Below are 25,337 nucleotides of genomic sequence, written 5' to 3'. Positions count from 1 at the left end.
CTAACATAGCATAGATCCGAGCTCCTAGCTCCTCCCCCTTACCCATAATCCCCTGCCTGCCCTAACTGACCTCAGATCAAGTTTGCCCCATAGCACAACAGATAACAGATGTCCCAATGGGAACATATGCTAATAACACAAGAGCGATCCAATCGGTCAGGGGGAAGGAGGGGGGGATGGTTGTAGACAAATGAAGATACCTACTCAGATGGAACGTTATGGTGAGTACATAACTTCTTAATCTGAAGTAGGAACTTAATTTGTCAGCAACCTGTGGGACAGAGTCCTCAGCTACCTAAGTCTTGGGTGGCCTTCATGGAAGGATATTCTGGAGCACCGCAGAGCCAAAGGACGCTCTACCTCAGGAAACAACATCTATTTTATAATGGCTGATAAAGGTGTGAGATGAAGCCCAAGTGGCTGCGGAACAAATGTCATCCAGTGGAACCCTAGCTTGAAAGGCCGCAGAAGTGGCAACGGCCCTAGTAGAATGAGCACGGACTCCTTGAGGTGAAGGCCTTCCCGAACTCTGATATGCTAACAGAATACAACTCGAGATCCATCTAGAGAGAGAAACCTTAGAAATTGATTTTCGAAATTACTTTTGGCAAAGGAGATAAACAACTGATCGGATTGCCTATGACCAGCAGTTCTGTGGATATAAAAACGTAATTGTCTGTGTACATCCAAGGAATGAAGCTTGTACTCTCCTTTGTTATGAAAGTTGGGGAAAAACACTGGGAGATTGATGGATTGATTGATGTTCGCTTCTGAAGATACCTTAGGTAGAAAGGACGGGTTGATTCTGAGGTAAACCCTATCCGGGTGAAAAACCAAACATGGTGGTTTGACACAAAGGGCTTGCAATTCCGATACCCTTTTGGCTGAAGTTATGGCCACCAAAAAGGCTGTCTTCCAAGAGAGAAGTTTGAGATCAACCGCGGCAGCCGGTTCGAATGGGGGACCAGTCAAGGCCTGCAAGACTAAGGATAAATCCCATGGAGGTGCCACCTCTTTAACTGGAGGCCTAAGGAGGAAGGTACCCTTGAGGAAGGTCTTACACAGTTTGGAAGTGATAATAGGACCAGACTCTTGCCCCACATGGTAGTATGAGATTGCTGCCAGCTGTACCTTGACTGTGGAAGAACTAGCCCCCTGGTGAAAGAGAGAGGTTAGAAAATCTAGAATCAATGATATCGGGGCTGTAAAAGTGTCTAAACGACTGTGTTTTGCCCAAATGGTGAAGCGTTTCCACTTACTCCGATAAACCTTCCTGGTGGAAGGCTTGTGAGCTGCTACAAGAATGGCTTTGACCGGTGATGAGATGCCGGGAGTCCTTATGAGGAGTGGAACTGGAGCAACCAAGCCGTCAGCTTGAGGTTGACCAGGTTTGGAGTCGGAAGACCGAGAGGATGAGAGATGAGATCCGGAATGGGATCCAGAATCCATGGTGGATACACTAGATGAGACCATAGGTAAGGGAACCACGTCTGACGAGGCCAGAATGGGGCAATGAGGATCATTCTGCTCCCCAGCTGCCTGGCTTTCTGTAACAATTTCAACATCAGGGGTAGAGGAGGGTAAGCATAAAGCAGACCGGGAGGCCAAGCATGAACTACAGAGTCTCTCGGGGACTTCCCCAGAGGGGGGATCAGAGCGAAGTAATCATTGCATTTCGTGTTTGAAGGAGAGGCAAAAAGATCGCAACAAGGTCGCCCCCATTGGGCAAATACTTGCTCGACCACTCGTAAGGAGTCAGGATAGTACGACTGAGCCTGTCCGCTAAAATGTTGGACCGTCCCGGAATGTGCGTTGCTATGAGAAAGCGGTTGGTGGAAATCGCCCATTCCCACACTCTCATGGCCTCGCGGCAAAGGGGGAAAGACCTGGTTCCCCCCTGTTTGTTGATGTACCAGACTACCGACATGTTGTCTGTCTGTACGCAATTGTCCCTACCGGAAGAGAGTTGTGTAGTGCTTGCAACGTCAAAAGCACCGCTCTCATCTCTAGGACGTTGATATGCAAAGAGGTCTCTACGTCGTTCCACGTGCCTTGGACTGTTCTGCCTGAAAAATGCCCCACCCCAGGCGAGAAGCGTCCGTGGTCACTGTGTCGACTGGTGGAGGTAGTGAGAAGGGACGGCCCGTGTGGAGGTTGGGAGACTGGAGCCACCACAGGAGCGATTTTCTGCAAACCTTGCTTAAGGAAACGGGGTGAGACAGAGGGTTGCAAGACAGGGACCATTGTACCTTGAGGGTCCACTGTAGAACCCTCATGTTCAACCGGGCCAATGGTAGCAGAGGGATTGCAGCCGCCATAGATCCTAGGGCCCTCAGAATCAATTCCGCCGAAGGAGTTTGCAGATGAAGAATAGCCTGCACGTGTAACATCAGGTTCCGAAGTCGTTCTGGATTCAAGAACGCAAGCATCCAGTCTTGCCCCTATAAAATCTAGCATCTGTGTAGGGATGAGAGAGGATTTGGTCATGTTGATGGTTAATCCTAATAGTGGAGCCAGACCGAGAAAATAGTCCCTGCCTGAGCAAAGTAGATGCCTTGTTGGGGCTGTGAGGAGCCAGTCGTCCAGGTATGGAAAGACCTGAATTCCCTGGAGTCTCAGGTGGGCCGCTACTACCGCTAGGACCTTGGTGAACACCCTGAGGGCTGAGGTGAGACGGAAGGGGAGGACCCTGAATTGAAAGTGACTGGCTCCCAGCCGGAAGCGGAGAAACCTCCTGGAACGCCTGTCCACTAGAACGTGATAGTACGCATCCTTGAGGGCTATAGAGCACATCCAGTCGTCCTCCCGCAATAAGGGGAGGACGGATTGCAACGTGACCATTCGGAACTTTTGTTTGGGTACCGCCAGGTTTAGGAAAGAGAGGTCAAGGATGGACCTCAAGTCCCCTGTCTTTTTTGGCACCAGAAAGAACCTGGAGTAAAACCCTGATCCGAATTGATCTGGGGGGATGGGCTGGATGGCTCTTTTTTGTAGAAGCTGATGAATCTCTGCAGCGGCCGCCTTCTTTTGACTGGGTGGGACGTCGGGAAGGCTTCTGATTCTGGGGTTGGCTATGAAGGGAATTAGATAACCTCTGGATATAATGCGAAGCACCCAGTGATCTGTTGTTATGGACTCCCATTTTGCCAGGTGCTTCGAAAAACGCCCCCCGACTGCCTCCAGAGTGGAGCAGTCGGGAAACCCCTCAGGGGTTCTGCGTGGGCCTCTCAGAGAAAGGTTCTCTGGACCCAAAATTCCTCGGACCCCCTCTGCCTCTGGGGCGGCGTCCTCCCTGTCCTCCTCTGGCTGCATGTGATATTAACCTCATGGACAAATTAGAGATGGATTCCAGGATTGTGAGCTGCGAGGCAACTTGGTCACTTATCTCATCATACACCTGTCCTGAGAGAGTTTTAGAGAGTTCGGAGATTCAGTGTTTTTGGAGCCTCGTAAAATTAGTTAAATAATTCAAGGACCATATGGTAAGGGTCGATGAAGTAAAGACTCACTTCCCTAATCTAGCCACTGCCCAGGACTCTCTATTGGGCGGATGAACAGTCTGACTCTCTTTGGCGAATTCCTTTTTCGTGGCCACCGCCACCATCATAGCATCAACTGGTATACCTTTAGACAAATGTGGACTCTCCTCGGGGGGGGGGGGGGGTAGAATTTTGTCTGGTCTCCAAGGGATTGGCTCAACGGAGTGAGGATTCCTCCAGGCACATTGCACCACGGGTTGGACTAGCTCGTCTGCTGACAAGGTCACCCAAGAGTTAGATGGTTGGGCAAGGAAAGCCTGCAGAAAGACAGACTCCTCGGAGAAGGGGCACCCTGTTATAGGGTTTCCTGTGGCTCTCATGCCAGGTGTCCCAAGGTGGTGGCTCGTGTCAGCTGCAGCTCATGGGGAAGGTTTGTCTGGGGTTCCGATGCCAGAGGCATGCTTCCAGAAGCAAGTTTCCTCTCCTTCGCCCGGAAAGCAGGTCTGACCGAAGAGGGATGGGAGTCCAGAACCAAGATGGACAACCTCGGAACTGGGGTCACACCCTGCTCCGCCAAACTGGCTCCCAAGCTAGGAGCCTCAATAAGGATCGGTGCCAACAGAACTTGTGGCAACGTGGACGGAACCACCGACACACTTGGAACCATTCTTGGAGCCAAAGAGTCTGTAGTCCAATCCTGAAATTGAGGAAGGCTCCATTCCGAAGGGAACGAAGACCAAAAGGACAGTTCCGGGGCCATAGTGAGGTCCACTACTGTCACTGAAACTCTTAGATATGTACTTACCATAATGACAGATGTATGTGATCCATCTCGCCTACATTCATTACTGATGGGCTCGGAGCCGAGAATCGGCTCCGACTCGGCCACTATAACAAGCACGAAGTCCCTCATTGGCTGGGCCAACCCTGTATCCCAGGATGCACCACACCCAAGCCCCCAGATCTTGTTTGCCCCAACACATTCTTCCACCAACAGAACCCATAAAGAGAAATCTGTAAGAGGAGAGAAAAAATAATATCCTTAGGGGAATCTAGGAATATTTGTCTCCTCCAAGTCCAACAGGTTGGGGGAAGGAGGGTGGGTACGTAAGAATGTAGGCGAGATGGATTATATACATCTATCATTATGGTAAGTACATAACTAAGAGATGTAATGTGATCCTATCTCGCCTACATTCATTACTGATGGGACAGCATCCCTAGCACCTGAATCCTGGGGGGGTTCACTGGAAAACACTCCTGAGCACTGTGGAACCAAAGGAAGCCCGACCTCTAGATGCCACGTCCAATTTGTAATCAGAAATAAAGGTATGTGTAGAAGTCCGTAGCCGCTGCACATATCTCATCCACAGACAGCCTAGCGTGAAAAGCCACTGAAGTTGCCACAGCCCTAGTAGAATGCGCCTTCACTGAAAAGGGAAGATCCCTACCCGCCAATGCATAAATGAAGGAGATGCAATCCCTAATCCACTTAGCGAAGGTGGACTTAGTTACAGATCTGCCAATTCTATTGTCCGAAAAAGACACAAACAACTGATCCGATTTCCTCTCCTGTTGTGCCCTATTCAAATAAAACCTCAATTGTCTATGTACATCCAATTGGTGAAATATGTATTCTGCTTTGTTGGAGAATTGTGGGAAAAAGACCGGAAGCTCAACAGACCGTTGAAGGCAAAAGGCAGAAGGGACCTTAGGGAGAAAGGAAGGGTTTAGTCTCAGAGATACTAAGAAGTTATGTCTTACCATAACGATCCATGTGAATTGTTCATCTCGCCTATGTTCTTACACATGTTTTCGGAGCCGATCCTCGGCTCCGAGTCGGCCGCATCACCAGCTCGCATCTTCGAGAAAGCTCGAGGCACAGTAATATCCCATGATCCTCCGGTGCTAACCCTCAGATCTAGTTTGCTATACCAGAAGAATCCCTTTTAGAACTGTGTCTAGAACACTTATAAACAGATACTACACAGTGTCTGGAACCCTACTGCCAAGTAGAGGATAAAAGATGCCATTACTAATGCACAATAACATGCCAACCATATCTAGAAAAGGCTGAAAAGGAATCTAGTTGAAAACCGTTCTCCCAGACCGTAGGACGGGGGATGGAGGGGGGGAATGTAAGAACAAAGGCGAGATGAACAATTCACATGGATCGTTATGGTAAGACATAACTTCTTAATGTGAAATTGTTCAATCTCGCCGTTTGTTCTTACACACGGGTAGCGTCCCTTGCTCCTTTCTCCCGGGTGGCTCAAGGGAGAACATTCCTGAGTACAGTGGAACCAAACGTCGCCCTGTCCCTGGAGCTCTTATCTAGCTTGTAGTGGGCGATAAAAGTATGTGGTTTTGCCCAAGTTGCCGCTGCACAAATGGTATCTACAGGCAAACGAGCGGTATGGGCTGAAGAGGTAGCAATCACCCTTGTAGAATGAGCTCTGGGTTTGAAAGGGAGTTGCTGTTTCGATTCAGCATATACCAAATTTATGCAATCTGAGAGCCATTTGGATAAGGTAACCTTCGTTACTGCCTGTCCTTTTCTTTGGTCAGCATATGAGACAAATAGTTGATCTGACTTTCTGTACTCTTTTGTCCTATGTAAGTAAAATCTTAGTTGTCTGTGAATGTCCAACTTGTGTGTATTCTAGCTTATTGGAATGATTTTTTGAAGAAGGTAGGTAGTTCGATAGATTGATTGATGTTCTGAATCGAACAAACCTTCGGAAGGAAGGACAGATTGGTGCGCAAGGTTACTCTATCTGGATGAAAAATCATGTACGGGGGTTGGACAGATAGAGCCTGTAACACTGAAACTCTTCTGGCGGAAGTGATGGCAACCAGAAAAAGTGCTTTCCACGAAATAAATTTTAACGGAGTTGTGGTTGCTGGTTCAAATGGGGCAACATGAGTTGTGACAGCATGAGATTAAGATTCCAAGGGGCTATTGGATTACGAAAGGGGGGACGGAGGTGAAAGGTACCTTTCATGAAGGCTTTACAAAGCCTGTGGGACATAAGAGAACCATCCTCACAGCCAATATGAAAATTGGATATAGCGGCCAGTTGAACCCTTATAGTGGATGTTGATGCTCCTTCTTGAAAAAGTGTGGTGAGGAAATCTAGTATCTTGTGTACTGGAGCCCTGAATGCATCTATACCTTGTTTGAAGGCCCAGTGCACAAAACGGTTCCATTTGCTGATGTACAATTTCCTTGTAGATGTTTTGTGAGAAGATACAATAATTTGTTATACTGCAGGGGATAGTAACTCCGACCTGGCTAAGATGGGAAGCGGAGCAGCCAAGCTGTCAGTTTGAGGGACTTGAGGAAGGTGTGAGGAACTCCCGACGAATGTGTCAACAGGTCTGACTCCGGGTCCAGTATCCATGGTTCCTCCACTTGATGAGATTGAAGGAAGGGAAACCAGATTTGTCGAGGCCAGAATGGGGCTATCAGTATTATGGTCCTGTCCAGACGTTTGGCTTTCTGCAAAAACCTGGGAATTAGTGGAACAGGAGGAAAAGCATAAAAGAGACCTGGGGGCCAATCATATACCAGTGCGTCCCTGGGGACACCCCATGGAGGGGGTAACAGGACAAAGTAGCTTCTGCATTTGGCATTCAATGGGGATGCAAACAGGTCGCAGCAAGGCTGGCCCCATCTGCGGAAGATCTCTTCCGCCACTTGAGGTTTGAGGGACCACTCGTGAGGGAACAGGATGGCTCTGCTCAACCTGTCTGCGATTACGTTGGAAGTCCCCGGGATGTGCGTTGCTATCAGAAAGCGTCCAGTGGACTTTGCCCATTGCCAAATTCTGAGGGCCTCTCTGCATAATAGGTAAGATCTGGTTCCCCCTTGCTTGTTTATGTACCAGACCACTGGCATGCTGTCTGTCTGAACTGTCGCTGTTCCCCGAGGTAAGGACTTGTGAAAGTGTTGCAACGCTAGAAACACTGCCCTCAGCTCTAGAACATTGATGTACAGATTGTACTCCATGTTGGACCATTGACCTTGGACTGTTTGTCCCTGAAAGAACCCCCCCCCACCCTATCAGGGAAGTGTCCGTGGTTAGAGTTGCTACCGGACTGGGTAAGACAAAAGGTCGTCCTAGTGTTAGCTCTTGACTGTGTATCCACCACAAGAGATCCTTCTTGCAAGAATTCGTGATCAAGATTTCGTGAGACAGTGGAAGTTGTAGATACGACCACTGGGCGAATAGCATCCATTGAAGAATCTTCATGTGCATCCTGCCTAAAGGAACTACAAGAAGGGAGGCTGCCATCAAGCCTAGCACTCTTAATATTTGTCTTGCAGGGACTCTCTTGTTGTGAAGAAGGAGCGAAATTTGATGCCTGAGGTCTGATACTCTTGGTGGGGGGAGAGTAACTTGAGCCAGGGAAGTGTCTAGTTGTGCTCCTATAAATAAGATACACTGTGACGGCAATAAGACAGATTTTCCAAAATTCACTGTTATGCCTAGTGAAGAGCAAAGACTGATGGTGTAGTCCCTGGCTTGCAGAAGTCGATACTCGGTGGTGGCGGATAGGAGCCAGTCATCTAGATAAGGAAACACCTGGAATCTGTTTCGTCTCAAGTGAGACGCTACTAATGCCATGCATTTGGTGAACACCCTGGGGGCTGAGGTGAGACCAAAGGGCAGAGCGCGAAACTGGAAATGACTGGCTCCCAGCCGGAAGCGCAAGTGATCTCTGGACGCCCTGGCCATCTTGATATGGTAGTATGCGTCTTTGAGATCTATAGAGCACATCCAGTCGCCCTTCTGCAGAAAAGGGAGGATTGACTGAAGCGTGACCATCCGGAACTTTTCCTTTTTCACAAAGGTATTTAACTTGCTGAGGTCTAAAATTGGCCTCCAGTCCCCTGTTTTCTTTGGAACTAAAAAGAACCTTGAGTAAGTTCCGGATCCTATTTGGTCCGCTGGGACTGGTTGGATGACTCTGTTTTCGAGCAACCTTCCTATCTCTATGGTTGCTTGGTCTCGCAGACTGGGTGGAACGTCTGGGAGTTTTTTGGAGTTGGGTGGTATTTTTATGAAGGGGATGTTGTAGCCTCTGGTAACTATGCTTTTTACCCAGTAATCTGATGTAAGATTTAGCCAGGCCTCTGGGTATAAAGCCAAGTGACCCCCGACTGCCTCCAGAGTAGGACAGCCGGGCCTGCACTCAGGAGTGCTGGAAGGGCTTTCCAGAGAAGGTCTCTCTGTCGCCCTGATTTTGCGGACCCCCTCTGCCGGCTGGGCGGCGTCTTCTGTTTCTTCCCCCTCCTCTGCCTCTGGAGGGGGCGTCACTTTGGGTGTGTTGAAATGATCCCTGAGTCTTTCGGAACCACATTTTTCTCCTCGTTGCCCTTTAGGGTAAGGTCTAGATGGAACAGAAAAATGGACCCCTACGGCAGACAGGGTCTTCCCTTCTTGTTCACACCTCGCGAGAGTCTCCTTTACTTTGGGCCCAAACAAGGAGGCACCATCAAAGGGGGCGTTGGCAAAGGAAGACTTAAAGGCTTCCGCAAAGGAGCATAAGCGCAACCAGGATTGTCTTCTCAGGGCGATCGCTGAAGCTGCCGCTCTACTTGATCATTCGGCTGTGTATGAAATCAGCCTCATGGACGAATTGACTATGGAATTTAGGGTGTTAAGTTGCGCTGTCACTTTCTCGGCGACAGCAACATCTGTGTGTCCCTGGAGAGTATCTCCTAATTCCTTAATGAGATCTCTCTGTAAACGCGTGAAATGCGTAAGGTAGTTGAGCGATCGGATGGAAAAAGTCGCCAAACTAAATATGCGCTTCCCATATCTGTCCATTGTCCTAGAATCCTTATTAGGAGGATGGACAGAGGAAGATGATTCAGACATCTCTTTCTTAGTGGCCGCCGCCACCACCATAGTATCTACGGGAACTCCTTTTGTAAGATAGGCTTTATCTTGGGGAGCCGTCATGTATTTGTTTGGTTTACGGGGGACTGGTTCCACTGTATCAGGTGTTTCCCAAGCCCTCCGAGCTATAAGATCCATGAGATCGTCAAAGGGTGGAGTCACCCAGGAGGTAGAAGGTTGAGCCCCAAATGCCTTCAGTAAGACCGATTCATCCACAGAAGGGATAAGGGTTTGCCAGTCCCCTCTTTGCTTCAGGATTTCCAAAATGTCTGCAAATGAGACATCCTCAGAGGTGGACTGTGGGGACCCTTCTGTTTCATCTAAATCAGTATCAGACGTGAGAGATTCCTGAGGGGAATCTATGTGCCTCCTCTTGCACAGTCGTTTCCTAGGAACATCCTCAGCGGGAGCTTCTGGGGATGCATCTGAGGAACCAGAGTCGCCCTGTGGGGACTTCTGAGGCATTGGGTCTCGACGCCTGGTAGGAACCAAAGGCACGGAAGCAGAATGCGGACCTTTTGGGGAAGGAGATGAAGATACCGATGAAGTATGTGTCTGATCAGACAAGACCTTCCTCATGATGTCAAAGGCGCCGGTGCCCCGACCCGAAGATCCGACCCGATCCGAAGAAGGGGGTCGTTTCTCCGGAATCTGAACCACGGGCTCCGACACAGAGGACGGATCCAAACTGATCTGAGCCGAGGCACCGAGGGGAAGAGTCGGAACCAATATCTTGGTTCGACTATCCCCCCCGGAACCCAGGAAAGATCTTCGGCACTGAGACTCTCTGGCTGGTTCTGAAGGAGTCGAGGTCAACTGAGCCGATAGCACTACTGGAGGCTTCGGCACCGAGGGCTCTACAATCATCGGTTCTTCGACTCCTAACACCGATGACTCGACAGGTCTCGGAGGAGGAAATGTTGAGGGAACTGGAATAGCTTCGAGTTTCGAAACCAGCTGGGACGAAACCTCGATTAATTTGGACAAAGCCGAGTTCTCCATAAGCTTCTGTACCACTCGGTCCACATCGGAGTCGGAAAGTGGCCTCGAAGAACGGGTCAAAGGGATCGAAGCCGTCACTGAGCGAAAGATAGCCGAAGGTGGTACCTCTGATACCGGCTCCAAGACCTGAGCCTCATGCAGACCAAAGTCATAGGAGCCGGTGTCCGAATCTGAAAAGAGGTGCTCGGAGCCGATGACTTGGGCTCCGACACTCTTGAAGACTTCGACCCCTTCGAAGACTTTGAAACCTGTTCAGCCTTGTCCAGGGCCTCCTGAAACTCGGGTTTAAGCAACCCTCTGTCCACCAACTTCCTACGTCTTTCCATCATGACCCTCCCACTAAAGGAATGACAGATGGAACAGTCTTCCTGCAAGTGGAGAGGGCCAAGACAGTAGACGCAGGATGAGTGGTTGTCAGTAATGGACGACATCTGTCCACACTGACACCTTTTAAAACCACTTTTGGTCTTTTCTGACATTCTTACAGTAAGAAAAGAAAATCCAAGAAAAGTACACCACTCTTAAGAAAAAAATTTTCTATAATATATTTTAAATGTAATATATATCCAAACTGTAAAACACTCACACAGCACACTATGATATATATATATATATATATATATATATATATATATATATATATATATATATATATATATATATATATATATATGTCTATATGAAAAATAGAAAAGGTAAAAGACAAAAAAGTATTTTTTTTTTTTTTTTTTTTTTTTTTTAAGTACTGTAAATTCTTACAGAAAAAAACGGCCTAAGGCCTTTACTAAAATTTTTAAATAACAACCTAACTACAACTACTTTAAACAACAACTAGATAATAAACCTGTCAAACACTATAAAGAAGAGTATAAAATGTAAAATTTAGAAGTAAATAACAAGAAATATATAGAAAAATTCTACTGGCCCGAGCCTCTTGATGTGATCTGCTGCTAGCGGCAAACTAGATCTGAGGGTTAGCATCGGAGGATCATGGGATATTACTGTGCTTCGAGCTTTCTCGAAGGTGCGAGCTGGTGATGCGGCCGACTCGGAGCCGAGGATCAGCTCCGAACCCGTGTGTAAGAACAAACGGCGAGATTGAACAATTTCATATTCTGTCCTTATGAAAAATCAAATAAAGAGGTTTGACAGAAAGGGCTTGAAGCTCTGAAACCCTTCTGGCTGAAGTAATGGTTACCAAAAATGCAGTCTTCCATGATAAAAATTTTAATTCGCAAGTGGCTGCCGGCTCAAAGGGAGGAGACGTTAAAGCTCCGAGCACCATATTTAAGTTCCATGGTAGAACAGGTTGCGAAACCAGGGGGGGGGGGGGCGAATCAACCAGGCTCCTTTCAGAAAGGCTTTACACAGCCTATGACCCATGAGGGAAGGTTCATGAGCAACGTGATAATTAGAAATTGCCACCAGTTGAATCTTTATAGTGGAGACAGCGAAACCCTGTCTAAAAAGTGTTGCCAAAAAATCTAAGACCGCTGATACAGGGGCTGTAAGGGGATTAAAATCATGCTGCTCAGCCCAAATTGCAAATCTCTTCCATTTACTAGAGTACATCTTCCTCGTAGAAGACTTGTGAGAAGAGGACAGAATGTGTACCACTTCCGGGGTAAAAGTATGTTGTCTGACTAAGGCAGGAAGTGGAGCAGCCAAGCAGCGAGTTTGAGAGTTTGGAGGGATGGATGGGGCTGCCCCGACTGATGAGTCAATAGGTCTGGAGCTGGGTCCAGAATCCAAGGACCATCCACCGCATACTTCCGAAGGAAGGGGAACCAAACTTGATGGGGCCAGTGTGGTGCGATCAGAATAATGCTGCTTCCCAAACAGATTGCCTTCTGATTCACTCTTGGCAGAAGAGGGATTGGAGGGAAGGCGTAGAGCACACCGGAGGGCCAACTGTGGACTAGAGCATCCCTGTGACTCCCCCTGAGGAGGGATCAGAGTGAAAAAATTGCTGCACTTTGCATTTAGGGGACTGGCAAAGAGGTCGCAGCAGGGAAGACCCCACTTGGAGAAAATCTAAGCAGCCACTCGATCGTTCAGGGACCACTCGTGAGGCATCAGAATAGCTCTGCTCAGCCTGTCTGCTATCACGTTGGACTTCCCCGGAATGTGCGTTGCCACAAGAACACGCTGGGAAGCGATCGCCCAGTTCCACACTCTCATGGCTTCCCTACAAAGGGGATAGGACTTGGTACCCCCCTGTTTGTTCAAATACCAGACAACCGACATATTGTTGGAAAGAATCGCAATAGTTCCCTGGGGAAGAAAGCTGTGTAGTGCCTGCAATGCTAGAAGCACAGCTCTCATCTCCAGAACACTGATATGCAAGTGAGTCTCGTGATCTTGCCAGGTACCTTGGACCGTTCTGCCCAGATAACGCCCCCCCACCCTATCTGGGAGGTGTCTGTGGTTACCGTGGTAGCGGGGGACAGGGGGGTGAACGATCTCCCTTGATTAAGATTGGAGGGGAGAAGCCACCAACGAAGATCTTGTCGGCATCTCTCCGTGATGAAGATGGGATGGGACAAGGGCAGTTCCTGATATGACCACTGGACCGAAAGGAGCCACTGAAGTATTCGCATGTGTAACCTGGTAACAGGGACTAGAAGAATGGTAAACACAAAGAAGATAAGGCAAAAAACAAACTTAGAAACAGTACTGGCGAGAATTCAGCGTACCAAGGCTTCTAGGACAAATTGTAGTTGTAGAGCAATGTGCCAGTAGTTAAAAAATCTCACTGAGAAACCTCCTTGCAAAAGCGGATAAACTAGTAAATATCCAACTCCAGAAACAGCGTAGAAAACAGAATCTTCTTTTGTTGTTTTATTTTGTATTAAAGAAGATTCTGTTTTCTACGCTGTTTCTGGAGTTGGATATTTACTAGTTTATCCGCTTTTGCGAGGAGGTTTCTCAGTGAGATTTTTTAACTACTGGCACATTGCTCTACAACTACAATTTGTCCTAGAAGCCTTGGTACGCTGAATTCTCACTAGAAGAATGGTGGCCGCCAGTGTTCCCAACAATTAAAGAACCGTTCTGGCTTGGGCTTTTGTCCAGGGCAGCAAGGCCAGAACTTGGGCCTGCAACACCTTTAATCTTTCCCTGGGTAGAAATGCTCGCATCTTTAAAGAGTCTAGCTCTGTGCCGATAAAGGCAACATGCTGTGATGGCAGCAATACAGATTTTGCCCAATTGAAAGTAATTCCAAGTAGATGTCCCAATTTGACAGTAGTTATCTTGGCTTGAATAAGTAGATGCCTGGTGGGGGCGGTGAGGAGCCAGTCGTCTAGATAAGGAAACACCTGGAATCCTAGACGTCTCAGGTGAGCAGTCACCACTGCCAAACACTTGGTAAACACCCTGGGGGCTGTGGTGAGACCAAAGGGCAGGGCCCGGAATTGAAAATAACTGGCCCCCAGCCGGAAGCGTAGAAGATGCCTGGAGGCCTCGTGTATCTTGATGTGATAATAGGAGTCCTTGAGATCTATGGAGCACATCCATACTCCTTTCTCCAGCAGGGGGAGAATGGATTGCAGAGTGACTATCCGGAACTTGGACTTCTTTACAAAGCGGTTCAAACGGCTGAGATCCAGAATGGGTCTCAAGTCCCCTGTTCTTTTCGGCACCAAAAATAATCTTGAGTAAGTTCCTGATCCGATCTGGTCTGTGGGGACTGGTTGGATGGCTCCTTTTCTTAGCAGCTTTGAGATTTCTAGTGCTGCTTGATCCCGTTGACTGGGTGGAACATCCGGGATTCTCTTTGACGGTGGTGGAGAATGGATAAAGGGAATGGTATAACCTCCGGTGATGATTCGAAGTACCCATCGATCCTGAGTGATGGACTCCCAGGCCTGAAGATGCTCCGAAAAACGACCCCCGACTGGCTCCGGAGATGCACAGTCGGGTAATCCCTCAGGGACATTGGAAGGAGGAACCACAAAAGGATTTGCGGTCACCTGTATTGTGGGGGCCTCTGCCACCTCTAGGGTGACGTCTTCCAGAGTAATTCCCCCCTCCTCTGCCTCTGGAGGGGGGGGTCACTCTGATGGGCAGGGGAAGACTTTTGAGACTTTCTGAACCACATTTTTCTCCCCTCTGAGCCTTGGGATAAGGTCTGGTGGGAAGAGAAAAACGGGCCCCAAGGGCAGACAAAGTCTTGCCCTCCTGCTCACATCTAGTGAGGGTGTCTTTCACCTTGGGTCCAAAATGGGAGGACCCGTTGAATGGGGCGTCCGTGAAAGAAGACTTGAAAGCCTCCGCAAAATGACACAAGCGCATCCAGGCTTGCCTCCTGAGGACTACGCCTGAACTCGTTGCTCTACCCGCCCCCTCGGCTGCATAAGATATGAGCCTCATGGACGAGTTGACGACGGAAGAAAGGGTAGACAGCTGGGCATTCACAGACTGGGTCAACGCCTCTGGCAAGTTACCCGACAGGGTATCTCCCAACTCCTTTATGAGATCCCTTTGGAGCCACGTAAAATGACACAAGTAATTCAGCGACGACAAGGTAAAGGTCGCTGAAGACAGGGTATGCTTCCCATACCTATCCATGCTCCTAGACTCCTTATTAGGAGGATGGATGGAAGTAGAAGCCTCTGCCACGTCCTGCTGAGTGGTAGATGCCACCACCATGGCATCCACAGGTACTCCCTTGGTCAAAAACTCTTTTCCAGGAGGCGCAGATAAGAATTTATCGGGGCGGCTAGGAACTGGCTCCACAGAGTCAGGGTGTTCCCACACCCTTCGACAAATAAGATCCAACAATTCATCGAAGGGTGGAGACACCGAGGAGGAGGAAGGCTGGGCTCCAAAGGCCTTGAGGAAGACCTACTCCTCCTCAGAAGGGTTTCTGGATGGCCAGTCGCCCCGCTGTCTCAAGATTTCCAGGATATCGGAGAACGAGACATCATCGGAGGACGACTTCGGGGACCCTTCTGCATCATTGAGGTCGGTATCCGAGGTGACAGACTCATCTGGGGAGTCTAGGTGCTTCCTCTTACACAGCTTCTTTCTGGGAGGCTCTTCAGGCATGGACTCTGAAGGGCCCTCAGAAAGCAGGGGACCACACAAGGAGGTGTCCTCAGGCCTTGGAGCCCCACTGTCCAGAGAAAGGGGGGCACCAGAAACTCTAGTCGCAGTGTCCTGGGAGGAAGATGCCGATTCGGATGAAGTCACCAAGGACTTGGCCAGCACGCTCCTCATAGGCTCGAAGGTGGGTCCCCCAGAATCAGAGGACAGGCCCATCTCCGAAACCATGACCGGAGTCGGGGTTCCCCTAGCCGAAGCACCAAGGGGGAGACTCGGAGCCAAAGCCAGAGGCCCAGATATATCCCCCTCGGGCGCGACTGAGGACACCCGAGTGCCAAAACCTGTAGAAGGAATAGAGAAGGTTGGAGCAGAGGTTGGGACCGAAAGACTGGCAGGGGGTCACAGGCCCGACTCAAGGACTTCACTCGACTCAGCATACTCCGACAACACCAAGGTTGTCGGAGGAGGAAGAAATGGAACCGATACCATGGTAGGCTCCGGAGCCGACTGGGCTGGAGCCGAAAACAATTTAGATAACACTGGTGACTGGAGCAGCCTCTGGACCACCCTATCTACATCCGAATCTGACAGTCTGGAGGACCTGGAGGAGACTGAAGGGGGTCGAGAAACCCTTCCCATCGGATCTGAGACACGGCTAGGAGAACAGCTCTGAATCGGCTCCAAAAGGATCGGAGCCGAAGCAGGCTCGAGAACCACCGAAACCTCCTTCGGCACCGAAGGTTGTGGAACCGAGGAAGCCGGCTCCGAAATAGATAAATTTTCCTGCGGCTCCGAGATCAATGGAACCGAGGAAGGAGACCCAGCTGTGGCTCTGAGATCAATGGAGCCGAGGAAGGAGACACAGCTTTAGACCCTTTATCCAACGGCTCCGAGACCAGTGGAGCCGAGGAAGGGGACATCGATCTTGATCTTTTCTCCGGCGGCTCCGAAGAAGTGGACGGAGCCAGGGACTTCTTTTTTGACTTAACCATGGATTTTTCAGAGGGAGAAGAAACTACAGCTTCCTCAAAGGAGGGTTTAATTAAACCCTTCAGGATAAGTTTATTTTTTCTCTCCTGCAAAACCCTTGAAGAGAAAGCATGACAGACACTGCAAGATTCTTGTGTTTGCCGCTAAGACAATAAATGCATATCGCGTGACCGTCTGTCAAAGACATTTTATAATTACACTTCGCACATTTTTTAAAGCCCGACGGCTTATGTTCTTTCTGCTCTTTAGTAGACATCAAAACACAATACAACTCAAACACGAGGAGGAAAGAGAGGAACGGCTCTAATTTAAACGTAGAGACACCAGACAGGGCAAAGGCCCTCTAACTTAAACGGGCCTAGCCCGCCAAACAGAAGGACCACCACACAACAAGAAAAACAACAGTCCCACTCAGACACAAGGTCAATACAACAACGTAGCTATTAAAATAGCTTTTGGATATAAATTCTCCTACAAAAAACAGCTAAGAAAGATCAAAAAGAGGGTACTTAGCTACAGCCAAGTTGAGACCACGTCGATACTCCAGGAGCGGCAAATGAGATCTGGGGGTTTGGGTGTGCTGCATCCTGGGATACAGGGTTGGCCCAGCCAATGAGACACTTCGTGCTTGTTATACCAGCCGAGTCCCATCAGTAATGAATGTAGACAAGATAGGATCACATTACATCAGAGGGTTCCGAAAAAGACATCGGAACTGGGGACTTTGAAACCTGTAAGGTCAAAGGAGGAGAGTAGGATAGAGTCCGTGAAGAAACAATCCCAGGTCCGGCAAGTGGATGGGTCTTAGACGGAGTGGAAATCCCTCTGGCTGTCAGAAGCTGACCCACAAGATGCACCACATCAAATTCCGAAAGGCTCCTGGTGGATCTAGTGGATAACTCCAACGGGGAGTCTGGTCGCTCTAGGAAGGGGCTATATATTTGTCCTAGAAAAGGATCCACCGACGGGGAGTATCAGGTCCATGCAGTGGTGTCCAGCGCCACCGCTGTCTCTAGTTTGGAGAAAGGAAGCAGCAGGGCTAATATAGAGGTAGTAGGTACCTAAGGGCACTCGGTAACGGAATGGACAAAGGTGGCTCAGTTATAAATGGAGTCGAAGTGATAGGTACCGAAGGTATGCTCGGTGCCAAAGCTGCACTCGGTACCAAAGAGGATGAGGCAATTTTCGAACCAAGGTCGGTGCCATAGAGACTGACCTAGGTTCCGAAGACAATTTAGGTATTTTAGACTTGGCAGGCTTGCCCAAATCACCAGAGGGTGAAGAGGGTACAGAATGTGGTATTTTCCTTTCTTTTCTGGGAGGGAGTGAGCCCTCCATTGCTGAAAGAGCCTCTGAAAAGGGCATCTTAAGAAGGCCCTTCAGAATTAACTTATTTTTGCATTAATTCAAAGTACGCTGACTGAATCCTTTACAAATAGAACATGGGGCAGCACCAAAAGATGGGGCACCCCCAAACAATACACACAGTCGTCATGTTAGTCACTGTTTGTCATTTTTCTATTACAAGCAAGACATTGCTTAAACCCTGACGTACCTTTCTTTTCAGACATAATCGATACACACAGGCACTCATAGGTTATAAGCGAAGAAAAAAAAAAGGAAGAGAGAGATTTTTTTTTTTTTTAAATAAAGAGGAAAGGAAACGAAAGACCAGCAATGGTATTTAAGAAACACCACAAAGGGTAGGGAGAAAGGCTGTACCACCAATACCACCAAGATTACCAAAAGGTAATAGAGGGTAAAGAGCTTGCGATAGACTTAGATATGTAAGAATTTAGAGATATGTGAGAAAGAGAGTAATACACTTACTAAAATTTAGACAACAGTCAAAAAAGTTGAACTTAGCTTGAGAGCTGGCTTGAATGCGGCTTTAAGGATATGCTGCAAACGAAATCTGAGGTAACAGGGAGAAGCGTACCATGGGTAAAAGCTTAGCTCGAGAGTTTTTGGCTGGCATGAGCTTGGTAAGAGGGTGACTTGGTTCAGAGGACAGAACCGATACCCCATCAGTGATGAATGGAATGAAGATCAACAACATCAAATGGAAAGTGTTTTCCTTTTGTGATCTTTTTGTTTTTTGACATACTGGGTTTTTGGTAACCATGCTTATACAAAATCCATATACATGCATTTTTATATATATATAGGGTTTGGGAGGATGGCCTAATGGTTAAGGTGTTTGCCTTACAAACACAAGGTGCAGGGTTTGTGACTCACAAGGGATAATTGGCTAGGCTTCCAATGGCTCGCAAGGGCAGTTAGCCTAATATGAACCTATATATATATATATATATATATATATATATATATGAAATGGCTTACAGACACCTGTTTAGAAAAAAAAAAAAAAAACAAGCTTGCCAGGCAGCCGTTTGATGATGATAATTTCTATTTACAAACATCACTGTCATCTTATTTTGCACTTCACACCTCTGCCTATTCGCACTTATTTCCTTACTACTCTAACTACTCCCTCACCATAATTTCACTTCCTAATTCTTTAACCGTACCCATTACCTTACCACTGACAGAAACTCTACTTAAACATCTTTTCTTAAATGACCTCTTTCTGATCTCTCTCCTGTCAGCCCAAACTCGCTAATTTCTCTTCCTGTTACCCAAAACTCTGCACTCAGTTAAGCCATTCTATTTTTAGTTATTTAATCTTTTAAAATATTTGAATATCTTCCACTTTTAAATTCCTTACACTGAAATGTGTACTCATGTATGTCTATGGAGCTGAACCTTTTCTTTAAATAATTAGTACTTTTGTATTTTTCAGCGGTTAGCATTGTCGCCTCACAGCAAGAGGTTCTCCCGTTCGATTCTCGGCTGGAGCTATTTCTGTGTGGAGTCTGCATGTCCTCCCCACGGTCGAGTGAAGTTAAAGACATGCAGGTAGGTGCGAGTGTGAATGGGCATGCCATCGTTGAAGGTTGGGCGTCGGGCTGGCAACTAGGCACCGTAAAATCCACTGCCAATCATAAGCGGACCGGAGTTCCGCTGTGGCAACTCCTAACCAGGAAAAGCCAAAAGACTTTATATTGTATTCTTCCCCAATCCCCTCTGAAAATGGGATCTTTCCACTAGGGCTAACACAGCTAAAAATGGAAGTAAATAACCTGGTCAAAAATGTAACTAACTAAATAAATAAATAAAACACAACTCAAGTTTGTATGCGTTCAAATTTCTTTGCTCACTACTTTACAGAGTATGAAAACACTTGCATGTTAACAAGGTAAGGGTGGTCAGAGGGCAGTGTAGCTCAGAAAGAGAGCAAAACAGGTGCTATGTTGCCTGTCACTGATTGTGTTGAATTAGAGGTACAGAGATTTTGGACTGAGAATAATACAGAAAATGACAGCAGTTCACAAGGGGGTCGTCCCCTATAAAGAAAAAAAAAGAACCCTCTTTTTTCTTTTTGTTGACCCACTTATAAGTAAACTGAGACATTACAAGAATATATACACTCACGCTTCGTAGTTCCCGTGATCAGGAAGCTGCTACAAATTCGGGCAAAGCGAACATACATAATGGAATATACACGAACACACAGACACATGCATGCATACATACAACTTTCTCTTTTACTCGCTAGCACAAGTGTAGAGCACTTACAACCTCACTGTTACTATAATAACCACTGCTGGATCTGCGTTAACCTTAGTCAACAGGTAATCATTAGTAACAGATCTTGCTTCTCAGGCTGGTGTTTCTACCCACTCAAGAAAACAGAAACATCATCAGATGCACTGCTTTGCACACAAGATGCTCTAAGTTTCTTACAGATGCCATGCACTGACTGTATACTTCATGAAAATGGTGCTGTGGCAAGGACTGCTTTGGGCAAACTCTAACTGTTAATTTTAAGAGACAAGTTAATCTGAAGGTTTCCATCTTCACTTACATTACTGGAGAGCTAAAGTCTGAAAGTGCAGGATTTCTTTTGTTACTACTAAAGTTTTTTTTCATGGACTAGTTGCTAATTTCTTAAGGATGGCAAGTTCAAATTAAAGGACACATGAGTTGAAATATTTTTGGGGTGGAAAATATTGTTTACTACCACTAAAATGATTCTGGTTAGCCAAACAGTCACAGTTAACGGTTATTTTCGGAAATGTAACATGCAACCCACTGTCCTTATGTAATGCTAATGTATCTTGTACTCTACAGCCACTTAATACTAATATTACAACATAACATTTCATTTAACCTACTACAAATGCAAGCTTACTAACTTTAGTGCTGTAGGCAAATGTTGCAACTGTTGTGCAATACATTCACAGTCTGTTCCCTCCTGTTGGTTACATAACCTTACACATACCCTTTTGGCTACTAGTTCTCAATGTGTGTTTTGCAAAGCATGAAATTTTACTGGTATGATACATTCTGAAAGCAATATGTGTTCTTCTAAGAATGCCTGTGTACTCTCTCAAACTAGATTATAAGTGGACAATATATCGTGTGCTGCAATAATCACTCACGAAAAACATATTGCTCATACATGCATTTCATTGTATATTTAAGTGTCAACAGTTGCCCACCATAAAAAGAAATTTAGTAATGCACTTACTGCAAAAGAACTTAACTCCACATGAAGACTGTCTGAACCGATTCAAATCATTAAAAAGGTCTACCTTCACCACAATACTGATTTCCCCACGGATACCTGTTCATGACAAAGAAAAGAAATTACAAATGAAAATTATGGAAAAGATTCTCTTACTACACAAACAACAAACTAATAACCAATAAAAGTAATATTTTCCTTCTGTTTTACTCATGTTTTTCTACGTACTTGCTATTCTGAGGTCATCTGTAAGTTTATACTTTCCAATATATCTGAGCAGAACTGCTGACTCTTTCCCACTGTTTTGTCATTCAATGACAGCACCAAAAAAGACACCCACTTCTAAGTTACGACACTTACAAAAATGTGTGTGTGTGTGTGTGGTTTGGTGGGACATTTGCTACAAAAAGCAAAAGAGGAATCCATGGTAGCAGATAAACCACCATGCAAGACCATACAAGGAAGTCTTTCTATCCTTTTCAGAAGTGATTAAAAAAGTCACAACACAACTATTTCTGAAATTCATTCTGTGGCTAAGTAATCAAAGTGCCAGCCTAGTATTCTCTATGACCCCCTTCACTGACTGAAGCCTTTATATCACCTCCCAAGATAACTTAACAGTTTTGGGTCACTGGCAATCATCTATACCATCTGAAGCCCCTATCCACAGTCAACAAAAGCATTCCCGCTGGTAGACTTGCATGTAACTACCGGACTACTAGCCAACACACAAAAACTATAACATTTTTTGTTGAAATGTCAGTAAACATTGATAAGTGGACAATTCTGGATGGGGAATGGATACATAAATCTGCTACAGAAAAAAATAATGCACTAAAAAATACAATTTTCTGTATGATAAACAGTGAGAAACACTTTTTAGTAATGAGTGATAAAGTAGAAAGGAAAAATAAGACACTAAATATGAACGTAAAAAGAAATAACACAGAAGTTATAGAAGGTACCACCACAAAAGTGCTCACCACATGAGCATCACTTCAGGAAGGTCTCCTTCTTGGGTTCACCTACAGATCTACCTTTTCAGTATCACTTGACATGGCTCTTAAGATCTGAATGTCCATGATCAGAAGGCCATGCCTTCTATGACCCAAACTGGTAACTCCATGGCAAGGTTAGAGTATGTGTATTCCTCGACAGTCTCCACTTCAGACATCTATGTGGAAGAGTATACACCTGTAAAGAAGAAACCTATAGCAAACTATTCACAAAACTGCTTATGGTTTAGTTCCTATTTACCTTCCAAGTGCACAACATGGACATGCAAACGCAAAAAGAGGAATCACATATAAAGACCAGTTTTGAAGACGCCCTCTTGGAGAGGTTTACTTATATTAATGATAACAAACAGTACAGGACTGCAGAATATCCTCTAAAAAGACTTTGTTAAATGAATCATTGTGTTTGGAACACAGATCAAAGAAATGACAATAAGCCTTTGGGTTGTACAGAAAAACTTGGTAACAGATATATTTTGTAAACATGCATTAATACTTTCAAGCAGAATAATACTTAACATTTACCAGTGGCCTACGGGCCTAATTATGGCAAAAGGCAATGCATTACTCTGGCCAATGCCCTCCCTTCCGGAAGCAAAAGAGATAATAAACAATTATTTTATTTGTATTTGCTCACTGGGATGATCCCCTGGGTAATAGCAGAGGCCCAAGGAGAAAAGCTCTACAAATACAAGACAATGAAACATGATAAAAAATTATAATGAAAATGAAAACTAGACTTATGAAATACAGTACACACAAAATACAGGGTTACAGGAAATGCAACAGCAAGGTGCAATACAAATACTAGGTTATAACAACATGCAATTCAAGGTGCAAGATAAAAAGTTAACAAAAATAAATTGTTCTAGAAAACTGTAAATTAAAGACAAAAATATATATTTTTAACAGAATAATAACATAGGCAGATGTATGCTCACATTTTCAGTAAGGGAGTCTATGTCTTGATTAAAGAAATGCCAGTAACATGTTTGCAAGATATAGTGGAGTATAATGTGTATCAGGAAGGTGAGAGAATAGGTGTAGCTGTTGTTAGGAGCAGAACAGTGGAAGGAATAGAAGGAGGGAGTGACATGTCAGGAGGAGGGAGAGAAAAATTAAATGCATTAGGCCCATATTGTAATTGAGGGCTACGGAGAACTGGAAGGAGATACTGATAACATCATATTAAGTAAGACAAAGAGGAGAAATAGAAATTAATGCAAACAGGAGACAGACTAAATGTAGTATTTGGCTCCTTGGAAGAAAAAATGGATAGTATACATTATCAAAGTAAGAAAGCAGTCTGGATAGCATCAGGGTTATCTGGGTGTAGTACATGAGCACAGGTATGTGTCCATGAGGTACTGCTTTAACTGTAGCTTGAAGGAGCTTATGTTTTCAAGTGCTCTGACAGCAAGATGAATGGAATTAAATATTTAGGAGACACAGGAAGAGTGCAGCACATTTCCTACAGTACTGTTTGATTTGATTATTGTCAGCAGCATTTTATCAATAGAGCAAAGTGTTCTCGCTGCTGCACAGTGCTGGAGAATATGAATAAGACTCGGACATTTTCCACGTTTAAACAGGAGACTGGGTTGTGGCCAACTGTGAGAAAGTTAGACTGTGCCTCAGTTCTAACCAATGTAGCCTTCTAACAGACAAGCAATGGTGGGACCTGTAATGGTGATTATCTGAAAAGTTTGCTACTATGTTGTACGATTACAATTCACTAGAACTGGTACAAACTAAACAAATAATAAAATAAAATATGACAGGATAGCTCAAACTCGCATAAAATAAGTTTAATGTACAAAGGTAAAACCAATAAAGATTAAGTGCTTTCATCAATAATGACATCACAACCACTGAATGGACACTGAAAATTCAGTAACAAATAAAAAACATATCTGAAAACAGTGCCCCATTAATTATCCAATTAAATATTAAAAAGACTGTATAAAGCACCAATCACAAGCCATAAAAAAAACTAATCTAATTGCGCCAAAACAGTGTGAAAACACCTCCAGTTGTCCAACTAATACAAAGCTGAAAAAGTCTTTTATTAAGTACCAATCCTGTTCTGTAGACAAAAAAAAAAACAATCAAGTGGCAGAAATAGCAAAATCGACCAATGTACTATGAAATAATACAAACAGAATGAATGAATTGCAAAACTAATAAATGTTGAATCTACAATCTTGTAGCTCTGTTTTTTAATTCACTGTAAACAGATATAGATTCATTAAGACATGTCTGGTTAGTGGCAAAAAATCTTAATTCCCAAATAATTTCACAATGTAACAAATAAATCTTCTAGCCATTGGTCAAAGCATTCCTTTTAACCTGTTCCAATACACAGAATTTAAACATTGCAAAATTACTACACATCAAAACAGGTCTCGCCAGTATACTTTTGCTATCTTTTCTAAAACTATTGAAGGTGTGCTGGTACACTCTCTTATTTAAAGTGTTGTTTGTTTTACGGATGAACACTTCGGGCAAGAAGCACACCATGCCAGATATACAACTTGAGAGAAACAGCAATTAAATCGATCAAAAACTGTGCTTTTTTTAAATTAAACCAAACAGATGCCCTTCCACATTGGAATCAATGTACAGAGACTAGCGATAACAACCACACTTGGTTGTCCATGGAAAACCAAAACAAAGCTGAGTATGAGGTTTTTCTAAAATTCTTTTTACATCAGAGCAATCCTTAAAAGTAACAGTTGGCGGTTGATTAAACCAGATCTTTAAAGATTTGTTACACTGTAAGAACCACCAGTTTTTAATTATGTCCCTAATTTCTTTAGAGGCCAATGTGTAGTGCAAAACCATGTTGTTGTAATAATTAAGGTTATAGGTAGAATTACAGATACCATCATATTTAACAAAGTTAGTCTGTATGCCGTTCTTAATAATTGTACCACACTTATTGTGCCTTTCTTGAAGGACAGACTCACATACTTCCTCAATGATGTTAAAGGGGTAACCCCTTTCAATAAAAATGTTTTTTAAATGGTTAAATTCTTGTAGACAAGTCAGATTATTGGAAGTAAAGTGAGAAGTACGAATGTATTGGCTTTTAGTCACATCCTTTTTTTGATGAAGGGAGTGGTTACTCTGAAAATGCAGTAAGGTGTTACAAAAAGTGGTTTTCTATAAATAGACTGTTCAATAAACCCATTCTTGCCTTTCAAAAAATGTCCAAAAATTTCATAATGTCTTGATGAGCATGATAAGTAAACTTAAAAAATGGAGAAGTTACACAAAGCTGTTCAACGAAGTGAGGGAG

At 45.2% G+C, this 25,337-nt stretch overlaps 1 protein-coding gene across 25 annotated transcripts in view; it reads right to left on the bottom strand.

Annotated features, from left to right (window-relative positions):
* C2CD5 (C2 calcium dependent domain containing 5) overlaps positions 1-25,337 on the bottom strand; it is a 1,731,257-nt gene that overhangs the window by 1,404,027 nt on the left and 301,893 nt on the right. For all 25 annotated transcript variants that reach the window (XM_044087723.1, XM_044087713.1, XM_044087716.1 and 22 more), the window contains exon 4: positions 21,024-21,119. In XM_044087723.1, coding sequence (XP_043943658.1) covers positions 21,024-21,119 — 96 coding nt within the window. The remainder of the gene's footprint in view (positions 1-21,023; positions 21,120-25,337) is intronic.

This window comes from Protopterus annectens, chromosome 11.part0, assembly GCF_019279795.1.
Source record: "Protopterus annectens isolate FY-2018-M chromosome 11.part0, PAN1.0, whole genome shotgun sequence".
Classification (NCBI taxonomy): domain Eukaryota; kingdom Metazoa; phylum Chordata; order Ceratodontiformes; family Protopteridae; genus Protopterus; species Protopterus annectens.
This window is presented reverse-complemented; position numbering and strand designations above follow the sequence as displayed.